General features: G+C 35.1%; 2 protein-coding genes across 3 annotated transcripts in view; one reads left to right on the top strand and one right to left on the bottom strand.

Moving 5' to 3' along the window:
- Positions 1–16,476, top strand: part of LOC136026897 (polycomb protein suz12-A-like) — a 93,053-nt gene that overhangs the window by 17,090 nt on the left and 59,487 nt on the right. Inside the window, exons 2-3 of one of the 2 annotated variants that reach the window (XM_065703715.1) lie at positions 3,023–3,069; positions 14,039–14,225. In XM_065703715.1, the coding sequence (XP_065559787.1) occupies positions 3,023–3,069; positions 14,039–14,225 (234 nt within the window). Of the gene's footprint in view, positions 1–3,022; positions 3,070–10,142; positions 10,205–14,038; positions 14,226–16,476 lie in introns of those variants that run through there. The other variant, XM_065703716.1, reaches the window with a different exon arrangement.
- On the bottom strand, positions 6,333–9,977 carry LOC136026898 (uncharacterized). The gene is made up of 3 exons (XM_065703717.1): positions 9,746–9,977; positions 8,537–8,817; positions 6,333–6,666 (listed from the first exon to the last, which is right to left on the bottom strand). The coding sequence occupies exons 1-3, from the start codon at positions 9,909–9,911 to the stop codon at positions 6,568–6,570; spliced, it is 546 nt and encodes a 181-aa protein (XP_065559789.1). The 5' UTR covers positions 9,912–9,977; the 3' UTR covers positions 6,333–6,567.

The raw sequence follows: 16,476 nt of genomic DNA on the forward strand, positions 1-16,476 counted from the left end.
AGGATGGGATTAACCCCCTCATACATGTAACAATTTCTGGAGTTTTAATGTTGCTCCTTACTTTCAGTTGAAAAATCATGTTTTTTAATTTAATTTCTCATTGTTTTTTAAAGTATTGCTGGAAAATCCAGCGCTCCCTTGAGGGGAATTCTCTTCCCCCATGATAAATTCCCCCATGGAGAGATCCTCTGACGTAACCCCCCCCCCCCCACTGTCAGAAAAAATAACCCCTGAAACCGTCTGTATACTTTGTCAGTAACCAATATCATATGTAAACAATGGGCAAAGTTCATAACTTGCAGCCCTTCCATCGGGGACTGTGGGGGATTAAGTCTTCCTCAAAGACATATTTATTAGATTTTTAACTATGCTGAACAAAATGGCTATCTTAAATTTTTGATCCGGTGACTTTGGAAAAAAGTGAGCGTGAAAGGGGGCCTAGCTGCCCTCCAATTTTTTGGTCACTTAAAAGGGGCACTAGAACTTTTAATTTCGTTAGAATGGGTCCTCTCGCGACATTCTAGGACCACTGGGTCGATACGATCAACCCTGGAGAAAAAAACAACAACAAAAAAAACAAATAAACACGCATCAGTGATCTTTCTTCTGGCAAAAAATACAAAATTCCACATTTTTGTAGGTTGGAGCTTGAAACCTCTGCAGTAGGATTCTCTGATATACTGAATCTGATGGTGTGATTTTTGTTGATTCTATGACTTTCAGGGAGTGTTACCCTCTTTTTTCTCAAATAAGGCAAATTTTTTCAGGCTCGTAACTTTCGATGGGTAAGACTAAACTTGATGGAACTTATATATTTAAATCAGCATAAAAATCCGATTCTTTTGTGATCGCATCTGCAAAAATGTGGAATTTAGCAATTTTTGCCTGGTTGTATATTTATTTGTTTTTTATTTTTCTCAGGGATGATCATATTGAACCAATGGTACTGGAATATCAGAAGAGTGACCAAAAAGATCAGAGGGGAACTAGCCCCCTCCCACGCCCCTTTTTCCCTAAAGTCAGTCGATCAAAATTTTGAGATGGCCATTTTGTTCAGCATAGTTGAAAAGTCGAGCAACTATGTGTTGAGGATAACCTGGTCCCCCGCAGCCCCTGGAGAACGGTTTGAAAGTAATGAAATTAGCCCATTGTCTATTTATGGTTTTATTATTGGGAAGTATACAGAAATTTTTGAAGGAGGGATGAATTTTCTGTTTTGGAAATTTTCCAAAGAAATGTTTTCTATGGGAAGAGAAGTTTCTGGGGGTGGACGTTTTGGGGGAAATTTTACATAATTCATATATACAATTATTTTTACCTGTCTTACTTTTTCTTAGCCAACTCGATTTTACATGTGGAGATATTAAGGGGAATGGTCGAAATTTTCACCAGGTTGGAATCTGCAGCATATTTTCCGCAGGAACAACTTTCTACCTGGAGGGGGGGGGGGTTGTACGGAAAAAATTCTACGGTGGTAAGGTGGATTTCCAGTAGGATTTGAAAAAGAAATAAAACATTAGCCTTGTTTAAATGAAAGTACTTCCCCATTTGGTTGCTTCATCAGGTTTAAACAGAACAGTGGAGAAGGTAAAGTCTATTGGTACGCATGCAATGAAACCAAACTGATTACATACATGTTTGAATGGGTTTTGGTTTGGGTAGCCTTGGCTTAGGTTGGGTTTTCAGTTGTATTCTGGTTAGATCATTAAAACCTACTGGTCTTGCTGATGTTGTTTTAGCTATTCTACCTGCTCGTTTATTTCTCTTTGGAACTATATTTTCTTTGTTTGATAAAGATGTCTATGTAGGCATTCGAAATTATATATTTTTAAATATTCAGGGCTGATTTAGAGTCAGAGAGGGTCACTGTATTGTATTTGATGTCATTCAGCCTGGTCAACGTATCCAAGATAATAATAACAGTCTGAGTAGTTTTCTTTTTCATTCCTTTTCATTTCCTTTTACTTACTGTTTGCACTGGTAATGGAGGTTGCACAGGAGTTTAGAGTTATATCATGAATTGCCAGTAGGAGAGGTCCTTGCTTTGGGGGAATCACATTTTCAGGGTAGATTTATTTGTTTCTTCTCTTCATCTTTTCCAATAATTCTGTTTTTTGGATGGCAGTCATCATTTGAAGAATGCGATTAATATATATGCTTTTCTTATTTGCTATTGAGGTTGTTTAGGATGTCCACTGTTATTCCCTAGTCACCAATAGTGAAAAGGACTGTTTTTGTTCCTTCTGGGGTATTGTATTGTTGGCTTTAAGGTGTGTCAAAACATGTGTCTTGTTTTAGGTTAAATATGTTATTGTTGGTTTTGGCTGACCTAAGGTTTAATATAATATGTTAATGGCGTAATAGTTCTTCAGATAAGTAGTGATGAATTGACCATTCTTGGTTTCCTTCAAAATGTTCCTAGAAGGGGAGGGGGGCACTTAAAGAGTTCTAGAGAACTTCCATCTTCATATGCAGGAATTCTTATTTGACCCACTAAATTTGTCTTGAATGTTGTCTTCCCACTGACATCTTTTGTGGTATAACATTAGAGGGCTTTGCATTAGCATATTTAAGGATTTTGATACTTGCTGCAAAGGGTATTTGATTTATTGTGAAATGGTGTGACCAGTTGAAAGCTTGAGTCTGCACCTTAGGAAAGAAGGATGTGTATGCTGGGATGACCCCCTCCCCTCTGTTAGGTAGGCCAACGTAGAAGGTTCTTTCATCTTACTAACATCCTAAAGTTTTTTCTTTCAAGTCAGTCATTTAAGTGAAGAAAGTTTTGTATTAGAATTAAATTTTTGGCCAGCTATTGTAGAGATCCCTGAGACATGTGTTGTAGAGACGTAAGTTCGTATTTACCTTTCTGACTCTTTAGTTTTATGGGAATTGTAAGAACAGCAAAGTTTAAAGGTTTTTTTTTTTAAACTGGACTATTTTTAGGGCTCTTGTATACTCTGACATGTTCAAAAAGCACTTTTAAATTTTTTGTCCTCAACTCATGCTTAAATTTATTTTACAGAACCAACCTTAATTTACAAATATTTGAAGACTCAACATCTTGTTTCGGTAAGTCTATTTTTCTCTTACTTTTAACCTACTTACTTTTAATACACTTAGTTGCTCCTGAGATATTGCAGATATGTCCTTTTCATAACATGATTCATTTAGGTTTTTAATCTAGTTGAGAATCTCCCTAAACATTCCTTGAAGGGATCAAATTAATAAGTTTAGCCATTTCTGTAATATTTCAGATACGAAACAACATGGACGTGTACAGTGTAGGAACCTTAGCGTTTCCTAAGGTATTGAAGGTACACCCTTCTGACAACCAGAATGAACTTAGTGTGTTTCAGTATGGTTCAAAATCCCCCTCCGAATTTTCTGAAAATCTCAACTTAGCAAACTTAGCACTTTCTGAGATATTGTAGATACGACCTTTTGACAACGTGGTTGCACATATGACCTTTGGATGAGCACCCCCTTCTCCCTTCCAAAAAATCCCCTATAAGTTCCAACTGAAATGCTCTCAGCTGCTCCCGAGATTTTGCAGATACGCCCTTTTGGCAATTTGTATGCACGTTGTACCTTTTGATTCAGTTAAACATTCTCTTAAAGTTTCAACTTTATATTCTTAGTCATTCAAGTAATATTGCAGATCCGCCCTTTTTACAACAAGGATGCACATATCGTATTTTGATTTGGTTCAACATCACCCTCGACAATCCTTGATAGTTTCAATTTCTTACACTTTGCCTTTCTAAAGATATCATTTTAACAACCTTGATACTCATAATGTGTTTTATTTTGTTCAACATCCCTGAGATTTTGCAGATACGCCCATATGACAGCCTGGATATACACATTGTGTCTTGATTTAGTTTATCACTAGCCTCAGCATTCGCTGAAAGTTTAATCATGAAACCACTTGAACAATGTGGATGTATGTAGTGTGTTTTGGCTTAGTTCAAAATCCCCCTCAACATTTACAAGTTTCAATCTCTAGCCATTTCTGAGATATTGCAAATACGGTTTTCAGAGCCGTTTCAGCTAAATATCCCATTCTATTCATAAGAATAGAGAATTCTTACCTTATCCTTAACTGTTCGTGAGATATTGAACAAGCCCCAACCCCCTTTCCATTATAAAACATATGGTTAAACAATTACCAGTTACAGTTCCTATGGTTCTTCCCCCAGGGTCTCTGAAAATCATGTCATTCCCGGAGCTATATTTATTGAAACTTTTTACTATTTTGAACTGTATGACTATCTCAGATTTTGATCAAATTTCTTTGGAGGGCATGGGGGCTGGTTAGAAAAGAAGGGTAAGGGAGGAAGGTTGGCTGCCCTCTGGTCGCTTCTGACTCCTAACAAGGACATGATAACTTTCAATTTCCAAACAAATGATCCCTTCTGCATTTTTTACGACAATCCCATGAAGGCAGTATGAATTTACAGTGTCTTTTGATATAGTTCAACATGTGCATCAACTTTTCCGATTTTTTTTTTCAACTTAACAGTCTAAACCGTTAGATATTGCTAAAGCCCACATTTTCTATTATAAAACGTATGTTTGATCCATTGCCAATTTACATTATTGTAGGCCCTTTCCACAGGGCCTGACGGGATTATGCCATCCTCGGAGGCATATTTATTGAACCTTCAGACTATTTTCACAAAATGGCTATATCAAATTTGAAAGAATGTCTTCGAAGCTTGTGGGGGCTGGTTCGAACAGAAGGGCAAGGGGAGGGGGATAAATACCCTTTGACCACTCTTAACTCTTGAAAAGGAATAACCCCCTTCGAAGTTTCTTGGTTACCCCTTCCATATAAACTGTATCTGGGGAAACACTACATTGAAGGCCTATGGCTAGTTGTAGTAGGCAAGAGTAGAGCGCTGCCTCTGATGTGGTGTATTACTGTACATCTTTAGAATTCAGGAGGGGGGGGGAGGGATCTGATAAAAAATACGAAAAGTCGCAAAAATTTACTAGTAATCCAGTCCATGATTGTCACACTGAAATTCTTTATGAGCATTCGTGTGTAAGGTAATTACTAAGCTAATTTATCGCTATGCTTAAAAAAGTCTGACAACCAAATAAAAGAGCTCTAATAATAAGTCTTACTAAATTCTGATTTCATGGAATTAGTTAACGCTTCTTGTATTTTGATTTGTCTCTGTTCTTTGCCAACATTGCTGAAAACATTATCAGAGTACTTACGCATTGTACCAAACACACCTGAGAAGTTAAGTTAGGTTAATCATGATGAAATATACCAAAATATTATAAAAATATAATACTAAAGAAACAAAATTGAACGTATTATATTAAATACTTAACCTAACCAATATACCAACTCTATATATTAAATATTTAATAAAAATATATTTATGTACTTACATCGTAGTTTCCTACTGAACCTAAGTTAATTGTCGCTGAATACAGACAGATATAACCGGTTTTTTCATATCTAAAAGAGCAAACTTCCTGAGTGTGTTTGGCATAATACGTAGGAACCATAAGCAGTATCCATCAAAAAACGTCGACTTGCCGAGATATGTGCAAGCCCATCCAATCTCCACTCTCCTGTCCGATGTTGAAATATGATTCCAGTCTCTCTAAGGTACTGAAAATTCACGCCTGAAATCCCTATAAACCTGCTCAAAAGATTGAAAAAACCTAGTGAAAACTCTATGTGACACTAGCTGCAAGGATTGTTAGTGTTGCCGCACAATAAAAAAACAATCCATGATGTTTCTCTGAGGAAGTTTAAAAAATTTCCGGCTAGCACCACGGATTGTATAATAAAGGTTTTAAAAATATCCTACATAAGTACGGCTGATCGAACGTTATGACTTGATTTTCAAAGCTTGCATTAGATGTAAATTGCCGTCTAAGATTTTAAGTGTAAAGCTCAAAAGCTAGAAAAAACTTCGTGCGACTGGTCCTTTAATTAACACACGATAAAAGTATGTCAATTAAAAAATTAACTGGGATTGATTAAAAAAGAAAATAGCCTACATGGAAGAATTTTGCAAGGAAAAATTGTTATATTAAAACATAAAATGAACAGAAACAAAGTCTAATAATAAGCAAACTTAAAACGAATAAGACATAGGATGCATGAATAAATGAAACCTAAAATGAGCAGAAACAAAGTCTAATAATAAACAAACTTAAAACGAATAGGAATTAGGGTGCATGAATCAATGAAACCTAAACTGAGCAAAAAGGAAGTCTAATAATAAGCAAACTCAAAATGAATAGGAATTAGATGCGCGAATAAATGAAACCTAAAATAACCAAAGATTAAAATCAAAGCAAACTTAAATGAATATAATTTATTAAATAAAGTGGGACTTCTGCCCCTTTAAACCATTTAAAAGTTAGAGCGTCATTTCCGCTTTACTGAAAAGGAATTGTGATTTGAATACTATGTTTTTTATTTCATTTAACAGCAACAATAAAAACTTAAAAAAAATGGTTCTGTAGATCCGTCCATTCAGAGGTAAAATGAGAAACCTCACTGTACCACCCACACCGCGGTTCTCGGTGTTGTTTTTATTTTGTTGGTGCCACAAAATTGCTGCCAATCAAATAAATTGCACCGATAGCCACACCGCCTTCTTCTGTTGCCTCACGCTCTCCCTGGATGATAATCTGGAAAAGATATAATCTAGATTATCTTATTAATTGTGAAGATCGTTAAAGCTCTGCTAACGCAGGGAAAGTACAGACGTGTTTGAACAAAAGGAGAATAAGCTTGTTAACTATCGGCATTGATTGATATTATAAGATCAGCTAAAATTACTAGCTAATTATCCCAACTCAAGAGATTTAAATCAGAGGGTAATCGAACCCCTCAAAGCTTAAAATAAATAGTTTTTTCTTAAGAAGGATTTTTTCTTAAAATATATGATAATTTCCTTAAACAAACTCTCAAAATATACCCACTAAAATCAACCATTTTCCGATGTGTCTCAATTTAGTTAGCTTTAAATTCACCTTGTTTAAAAACTAATGCTTTATTTCTTTCTCCCAAAACATAAAACTTAACATAATCGGTACTGTAATTTCCAGAACTGCTGTATGCACAAGTTAAACCCACGTTCTTTTGGCTCAAATTATCACATACATTAATTTTTCAATGCGTATTTGGTGGTAAAAGCAATTTGGTTTTGACTACACTGATGGAAACAGAAACATTTTACTGACAATTGCTAAACTGCGTCATTGCGTCGTATTATTGTTTTTAACCGGTTCATAGCCATTTGTACGGAGACAATTTTTTTTACCCTAAAATTTACGGGAAACGAATAAAAGGTTAGGTCAGCTAGTACAAGCATATATCCCCTTGTCAATGAATTGGAACAAGTTATGTAAATCTTTCTTATTAGTCTATTTGTGGTGAAGGAGAAACACGCAAGCACTGAAAATGCAAAGCCTGCTTCTACCTGACTCCACAGCTTAGATACCAATATACAGTTATGAAAACTCCTATCTTGCCCATGACAAGCTTTTGGTAGAGAGCTCTGGACTTGGCGCCTCCTCCAAGCCTGTGCTCCGACGCGTAGATTGTACTACAACACCATAGGCGGGAACGCAATTTTGTTTTGTTGCATACACAGCTTAGATACCAATATTGGTTATCTAAGCTGTGCTGCCAGTTTCCTGTCTCCAGCTGCTAGCATCGCTACCGCGCACTGTGTCCCAAAAAAATCGAGTTTTCATAACTGTATTGGTATCTAAGCTGTGCTGGACTCTAAAGTCTAACTGTATAAGATTTCTAGATTAATGTGATTTAAGCTGTAGGCGCCCTCCTACTAAATTTTAAGTGAATGGGGGTACTTCAGCGCTAAGGTAGATTGACCTCAGTAGGGGGTTGACACAGTGGTGCCAATTCGTAAAAATTAGGGTGGGGGAAGGACAAAATGTATATTTTTCAAAATATTGGGGGGGGGGGGCGTGAGGGAGGCAAATTAGCCGTTGATGAATGTCCTACTTTCCAGCCATATCTATTCAAAATCCTTGCAAAATTTCATTTAAACCACAGTTTAACATGCCTACCTTCTGTTACCAAACTAGAAGTAGGATTGGCGCAGGGGTGGGGGGGGGGGTGGTTGACGGCATTGAACCGCTTTGGCTGTATAGTCATACAGGTTGAAAATCCTGGTGACATGCTGGTTCAAAAAGGCGCAAAATACCCCACCATTTGAACAAAATGTTTGACGGAGAGTGTGCAGGGTTTTTGGGTGACGAGTTGGCCATGGTCCCACTTTTGGCCATTATCTAGTCATTATCGATTTTTTGGTGTTTGTCACAACAAAGAATTATATGCTCATCGGATTTTCAAAATGGTGCATATCGGATACGAAATTTTACAATAAAAATGAAGCAATGTACTCAGCTTTTCAGCGAGTATCGATCGATTTTAAAAAGAAAATTTTATCTCTCCTAGTCTTGAACGTGGACAGGTTTCTAGTTACGCTGTTAAGAAGTTTAATTATATTAAAAAAATAATGGTTGTTACCGAATATCCGCCGTCAGTTTTAGTCGGTATGATGATAGTTTCTTCTACAAAATTGTTGTAATAGGCACTGTTTGACAATATTGTTTTAACTGTTGTCCTGTATCCATCAGGCCCTCTAATCTGAATTCGTAGTTTCGATCCACCTGCATTAGCGCTCCTTAACCAGTAACGAATCCGCATTTGGTTTTCTCCATCAAGGGCAAAGGGAACAGACTGAAGGTAAGCTGGCAAGGTTTCGTCAGTGGAGTTCCCTCGTACCACCTGGATTAGTGTGCTGTCATCTGGAAATCAAACTAAAAATTAGTGCTGTCTAGCATAAATAGGTATTTTAGTGCCTCCACTGTCGCCAAGTTTTCTTGGGTCTTGTCGAAATTTCCCAAAAGAAAAAAATGATTCTCCCTGATGTCCCTGGAAGTTAACGATTGTTTTTTTAAGTAGATATTTTGGAAAATATCAGCTCTTTTAATGTACTTTCTCTTCACTCAAACGGTTGTCGGGTTGGGAACGCTTGTTATCATGAGGTTAAGTTTCCACTCTTATTGTTTAGTTTGTGTTTTTATGACCTTATGGGTTCTTATAGCATCTGTCTATTCTAATGATTCATTTTGCATAAGTTTGCACGCTTCTTCTTCAGTTTATTTTCAAACGAAGGTAAAGGGCGACATTAAAGCTTGAACCCAAATGAAATCTTATATTCTCTGCATGAGGGGGAAACTCCCCCCTTCCTTGCCTTCAGCTACCCGGTCTTTAAAACATTACAATACTTCACTGAACACATTTTTGAATGCAATGAACATAGTTAGTGTGTATCTACAAGAGCTTTGCTTACCAATTGCTTTACAAAACGCTTGAATCGAAAGCAGGCACGTGTCCAGAGCCTTATTTTTGGAGGAGCTACAGTGCCAGGAGGGAAAAGTGGGACATCACCTCTTCATCTAGAATTTTGTTTGAAATAAGTGGACTAAGGCTGGGTTTACTATCGACGTACCGTAGCCTAAGGGGAAGTTAAATATAAACGAAATTTTGACGCATTTTTATAGTTTTTACCCCCCTCCTTCCCCCGAAAAAAATTCCTGGATACGACCCTGGTTCTAAATGTAAGTTTTGGGCTCTAGTTGATATCGAATTCGAATCTAAGAACTGGGTTTAGTTGCAGTACCAGTAACCTTTTTTTAGAGAAAGTTTTAATATCGATATTTAGTTACTTACCAGGAGGAGGTAAGGGGTACCCTGAATGATGCTCTTTACTCCATGTTGGAAAGTGGTCAGCAGGTGTGCTATCATACCATACAGAGTTAGGGAACTCGTAAAATTCGTCGTATACATCACCTTTCACCAAACTAAGGCAAAAAGTCAACAGTAATATCTTATCCATGTTTACAATTGCTATAGACACTAGTACAGTTCTTGGAGAACTGAAACACTGTCTATGCTTTTTGCTTGATTACGGAATTCTAATATCTGCTTGCGCAGTAAGTTAATCCTTAGCTGATATTGACAGCAAATAAAATCGGGATTAACAGGAGATTAGGGTAATCCATCTCGAAACTGTTTTTCTCGGTAATAATTCGACAAATAATACCAAATGTATTACGTAAATCTTTTATCGTAAGCAAATATTTTAATTAGGGACCACACAAGCTGTGGATTTGCCGACGTATGTCAGTGGTAAGTAGGAGATTCATGTTACTTACTAGAAGTATTATACTATAATTGTATACTATATACTATACTATATATATATACTATATATATATATATATATATATATATATATATATATACATATACATATATATATATATATATATATATATATATATATATATATATATATATATATATATATATATATATACTATATATACTATACTATATTATATACTATATAGTATATACTATAATATAATAAGTAATATAAGTATATAGTAATATACACCGCATCTCTGTCTTTTTCTCTGCTGAAATAACTTTACGAATATTCCAGTCATTAGCCCATACTAGAGCTGTGTTAATTAAAAAAATGAACATAGTTTAACTTAAAATACAGTACCCCCCTCCAAAAAAAAAGAAATTAAACAAAGAATCGTATCAAACCCCTGAAATGAGTTGAAATAGTCATACAGTAAGTCTAACTTAAAATGAGCAGAAATTACTATAAACTGAAACGAGCAGAAATTACTATGAATTGAAACTGATATTGATTGATTTCGTATAGAGCGGTGTGTCTCTCATGAATTTTTTCCTGACTTGAGGCAAATGGTCATAGTTGCATAATTTCAGTAACCTTTCGTGAAAACGAGCTTAGTCCTGACTCAATGAAGCATCTAATAAGTCCCATCTGGGTGCAGAAATGAGGTAAAGTCTTGGCTCAGAACAAACAGAAGCTAAATCCCGATTTGATGCGAAATGAAGGTAAATCATGGTTCACTAGAAAGGAGCTGTGATTAGTCGAAGCTCCAGTTAGTCCCCTTCCTAGTTCCGTTTTTTAAAGCAGAAAGGTGGTTAGCACCTGTTAAAAATTTCAAATATGCAGTGATTTATATTCCGCATTACTCAAGGCACAATATAGGACGGTGACCCGTCCAACACTACCCCCTCACACAACTACTTTTTTAAGCAGAAAGTTAGCCGTTGAACCCTGTTTTGACGCGAAATCCCTGAATGAATTTCTTTACATTTTAGTTGAGGTCCTAACCGGGTACCTGGCTCATCCAAATTTATTGACCTTTCACCTGTCAATTTCTTAGTATATAGATTGGTATATTGTATCTTGCTTAGATTGGAATCATGTACTTATTTTTAGTATTCATAACTGTAGGAGTATAGCAGGCCCATGGCCCTTCCAGTAACTTCTCCTTCGCCGCAGGCCTACCAGAAAGGTATACATGTTGCATCTCGTCAGAGACAAACTTGATTTTCCAGTTGTTTTCTATGTTCTTTGTCTCTGATGCCACGGGGGAAGGGAGTGGGTAGTACAGATAGTAGGTAAAGATAGAAAGTAGAGAGGTACCAACTTAAGGTACCAACGACATCAAACGGAAAACATTTCTGCCACCTGGCTCAATTTTAGACTTATCCATACCTGAAAAACAGGACTTTCTATGATTTCTCTTTTATTTGTTATAAAATATAAAAGGTCAGTTTTCTTGCGCAAAAAAATTCACCATGTTTCCAAACTGAACCGCGAAAAACAATGCGCAGAAACTAATTCATAAATTCGCTATTACTTTTCCCACTTACAAATTCAAAGATGTTGCTGAAACCTGTAAATTAAAGACATGTTTTGAGATTTCCACTAAGCAGTATTTCATCTTTTATCTTCCATGGAGCAGTTTAATTGTTTATCTTATATCTATCGCTAGCCAAGCTAACCAAGGGTGATTTCAATCTGTATTTTTACAATTTAATCTGTCTGTCTTCATTTGTTCCATTGGTCTCTGAAGTGAAATTAAACAAAAAAAAAAAACAAGTTTTTTTAAATGAAAGTTAGGAGCGACATTAAAACTTAAAACGAACAGAAATTACTCCGTATATGAAAGGGGCTTTTGTCCTCAACGCCTCGCTCTTTACGCTAAAGTTTGACTATTTCTCTTAACTCGACTTCTTAAAAATTAAAAAAAAAACTTTAGCGTAAAGAGCGAGGTGTTGAGGACAAAAAGCCCCTTTCATATACAGAGTAATTTTTGTTCGTTTTAAGTTTTAATGTCGCTCCTTACTTTCATTTAAAAAAACTTGTTTTTTTTGTTTAATTTCTGGACGTTTTAAAATTAATGCATTTTTTGATCTTGGCTCTCCGCGCATAAATAATTAAAACGAAATTTGTGTATTAGTTTTTTTGGGCTAAATGGGTTTTTCATAGTTATAATTGGAAGGTTTTGAGAAAAAAGGAGCGAGAGAGGAGTCCTAGTTGCCCTCCAATTTTTTGATTACATAAAAAGGCAACTATAACTTTTAATTTTTTACTAACGTTTTCATAAGTAAAAAATATACGTAACTTACGAATTAACTTACGTAGCGAACTTCTATATTCGTATGTTTTATTGCGTATATGAGGGGGCTCACCCCTCGTCGATATCTCGCTCTTTACACTAAAGCTTAAATTTTGTCCCAATTCCTTAAGAATGACCCCTGAATCACAAAGGCCGTAGAATAAATAGCTGAAATTACTAAAAATAATTTAGCTTAAAGAGCGAGGTATTACGAGGAGGTAAACCCCTCATATGCGTAATAATTTCTGTTCGTTTTAAGTATTAATGCTGCTCCTCACTTTCAGTAGAAAAAACCCTATTTTCTAAAATGAGGCAAATTTTCTCAGGCTCGTAACTTTTGACGGGTAAGACTAATCTTGATGAAATTTATATATTTAAAATCAGCATTAAAATGCGATTCTTTTGATGTAACTATTGGCATCAAAATTCCATTTTTTAGAGTTTTGGTTACTATTGAGCCGGGTCGCTCCTTACTACAGTTCGTTACCACGAACTGTTTGATAATAAATTTAATGGTTTTACTTTATGTGATACAAATTAATCAATAAAGGGGATACTTCTGGAATAATTTTTTGAAAGGAATATACAGCGCAAAATAGAATAATTGCTCTTTCGAAAAAGATATTCTTATAGGCAAGTTAGCAAATAATAATTTGAAGCATTTAGCAGTTTTGATAAGAAACAAAACCTAACTTAGAATTTTAGCTATTTCATGATATATATACTTCGTTCCAATTCCAGTCGTTTAACATGATGTTAGGATTAGTATATATTCTACTACTCCAATCACTCGTTTTTCACCCTATTACTACCCATTAATTGTTATGTTTTCTTTATTCTAAAGCAATTAGGAAAGTTAAACTTTCTAGAGCTTCATGATAATTAATTTTATTCCTCATTATCTGCGGATTTTTAACACACGTTATTTATTTATAAAATTGGTGGATGCTTGTAAAAAAAGGGTAAATTTTTCGCAGTTCGTATAATTGACTTACCAATAAAGAGAACATACTACTCGATGCCTTTTTTTATGTTCTATACGAATCACTTCTACCGCTAATTCCAATTTAAGCACTTTTTGACCTAACCTAATCTAAACTAACCTTATTATTAATAATTTTAGCTCTAAAAAAATGTACTATTATTTTGTTTAAAACGACCAAGAAAACGGTGCTGAGAAACCGTAGTATTATTTTGTCGAAAACGACCGATAACTCACGCTTTAGTTGAAAATTCATCATTTTTAAGAGCTCAAAAAGCGCAAGCTCAAACATTTGCGGTATAAGCGATTATTACTTTTGTAAAGAACATAAGAAAAGGCATCGAGCAAAATTTACCAAAAAAAGATCTTCTTCATTAAAGACTGAATTCTCGGGTTTTCCTAAATTTTGAAGACGAATATGATTGTGTAACTTTTTTACTTCAAGAATTGGAAGAATTAATTTTCATTTTGGTGTCCTTAGTACTAAAGTACAAAAGAGCAATCGTATCTGTATTTTTTCTCTTTCAGCCCCTTTTTCTTCACCGGAATTTGTCATACATCAGAACAAAAACAGATAAACCTAAGAAACCACGTTCAGTGTTTCGACTGGAGAACTTTCAAAAGCTTAAGCAAGAAAGAGCAACAAAAAATGTTCGCGAAAAAGAAGTTGACTTGGAACTTTTTGTTCTTGGTCTAGAAAACATGGCACTAGAATGTGAGTCTCTCTTGTTTATGCGTTCGATAAACCCACAACTAAAAAAATATGCTGTAGTAATAGTGAAAATGTTACATGATATCTGTATGAAGCTAATTTTATTCTCTAGCCTTTTTGTCGTAAACGATCATTTCAGACCACCATTTTAGCTGTTAAATTTTAAATTTATGAGCATCATCTACCGTAAGTATTTTTTATCCCCTCATTAAATTTCTGTTTTTATTTTCTGTATAACATGCAATAGTAAAAGAAAACATTGTGGCGATAGATGTTCTATTCTACACACCTTTTTTGTTGATAAATCTTTGGCGCGTGACCTACAATTTTTATAAAACACCATTGGAATGTAATAAGCGAAACATTCTGAAATAGAGAATACATTTTTAAGTTTCTTTTAATCCTATTGTTTCAGCATATTCCACAATTAAAGAGTAAACCAAGAGTAATAAACCATGCGTAACCATAAAATATGGCTTCGAAATGACTGCATATCCCCCTGATGCTTGTAGAGGAGGAAGGGCCTTACACAATAATTCATTATTATGCTAAAAAATGACGCTTGTTTAACGATTTACATTTACTAAAAGAGAAATTATTATATAGCCACTTAATTTAGGCCATAAATAAATTACATTTTTCCGAGCATTTCAATTAAAGATTTAAGTTGCTAAAATATCTAATTTAGAGAACGAAAGTAGATGTCAAAAAGCAAGCCTTTCATTCAATATTCAATCCTGTGCCGGATAACGCCTGTTCACGGATTGTTTAACACAGATAGCTTAACAGATGGTGATCAAGGCTTAACGCAAACAGGGGATAGATGATATTCGTATTCCTGTCATAATAGCGAAGAGCGCTTTTGGAATAGCAGACGGACTAAAAGCGTATATTTTTCGAGATAGTTATTGTATCACAGAGAGAACCGTGCAGTGTTGGGGGGATGGGGTTTTTTCATATAGACAATTACATCAATTCAATCTTCTTATTCGTGAAAAAGTTGTTCATTAATGTTTTTTTTTTAAAGTAGCCTACCCTCTATTCCTATGTGGTTAAATTGTTAAATGGCCGCTAATATTAATAATAGTTTTTTTTTATACGACAGGAAATGGGGAATGACAGGACAGGAATGAAAAAGGAGTAAAAGAAAATATGCATATAATTAGAAATTATATGCATAAAATAAAATAACATTATGATCGAACAAACATTCTACTGAGCTGGGGGATGCGGCCTTAGTTTTTCAGCGATTCTTGTTAAGAATTTATTATGAAGTCTCATGAACTTACTTATAATATTTGACGCCCTGAATTTAAGCCAGTGATAGTAGATAAGACACTAGGATGACCTTAGTCGTCTTTTTAATGTACATCGAATATTATGTGACTGTTTGAATCAGTAAAGTGGAATTTGGCACTTAATTTTGCACTAATGAATATCTTGAAAATCAAAAATTTAATTTTCTGGAAAAAGTCCTCCATGTGGAATTATGCAGTTTTGGTAGTAGTGGGTGCAAAAAAAGCAACATGGGTAAAAAAATCAGCAGAAAATGAAGTTATTTTTTTCAGTTGTCATAGCAAAAAACGTCAAAGCAAAAAACGTCAAAGTATAAGACGGAAGTGGAGCACGGATGTATCGTAGCACCTAATTTATTTATTATTTATTTAAATGGTTTGGAAAAGCTTATGGACGGGAAGAGAGTGCCAATGTTGACACTGGATGTGTCTATGTTGTGCATGTTCCTTCTCGCAGATGATGTAGCTTTACTTGCAGATTAAGGTCTGAAGCTAGTGAATTTATTTCAGGACTATTTTTTAAGAAAGAAACTTACGTTGAATGCTAGTAAAACACTACTCTTAGTGTTTAGGAAGGCGCGTCAATTATTTGAGATTGTCGTGTTTACTTTTGGAGGTATAGAGAAACGAATTCTGGAAGAATGACAATATTTAGAAGTGTCATTTTAGACAAAGGGTAAATTATTTAATAGTCGTATAAGACCTAGTGAGGAAGTGGGTATGAGGTGTTTGAATTTTATCTCAAGGATATACAAAGCATATTTGGGAATATAAAAGATATTAGGATACAAAAAAAAGTATTTAGAAATAAGGTAGCATCTGCGATGGACTATGCATTGGAAGTTTAGGGCTTCAGGAAAGTAATAAATTAGAAAGGGTGCAGCTAGGTATTTATAAGAAATAGTTAGATTTGAATAGAAACATAAATAGTTTATAAGTTAGAGAGGGATTTAGGATTT

This window comes from Artemia franciscana, chromosome 5 (assembly GCF_032884065.1).
Source record: "Artemia franciscana chromosome 5, ASM3288406v1, whole genome shotgun sequence".
Lineage (NCBI taxonomy): Eukaryota > Metazoa > Arthropoda > Branchiopoda > Anostraca > Artemiidae > Artemia > Artemia franciscana.

Coding starts and splice junctions, on each gene's coding strand:
- LOC136026898 (XM_065703717.1), bottom strand. CDS start 9,911: ATGGATAAGATATTACTGTTGACTTTTTGCCTTAGTTTGGTGAAAGGT. Junction 8,818..9,745: donor GTACCCCTTACCTCCTCCTG/GTAAGTAACTAA, acceptor TTTGATTTCCAG/ATGACAGCACACTAATCCAG. Junction 6,667..8,536: donor AAACTGACGGCGGATATTCG/GTAACAACCATT, acceptor TATCTTTTCCAG/ATTATCATCCAGGGAGAGCG.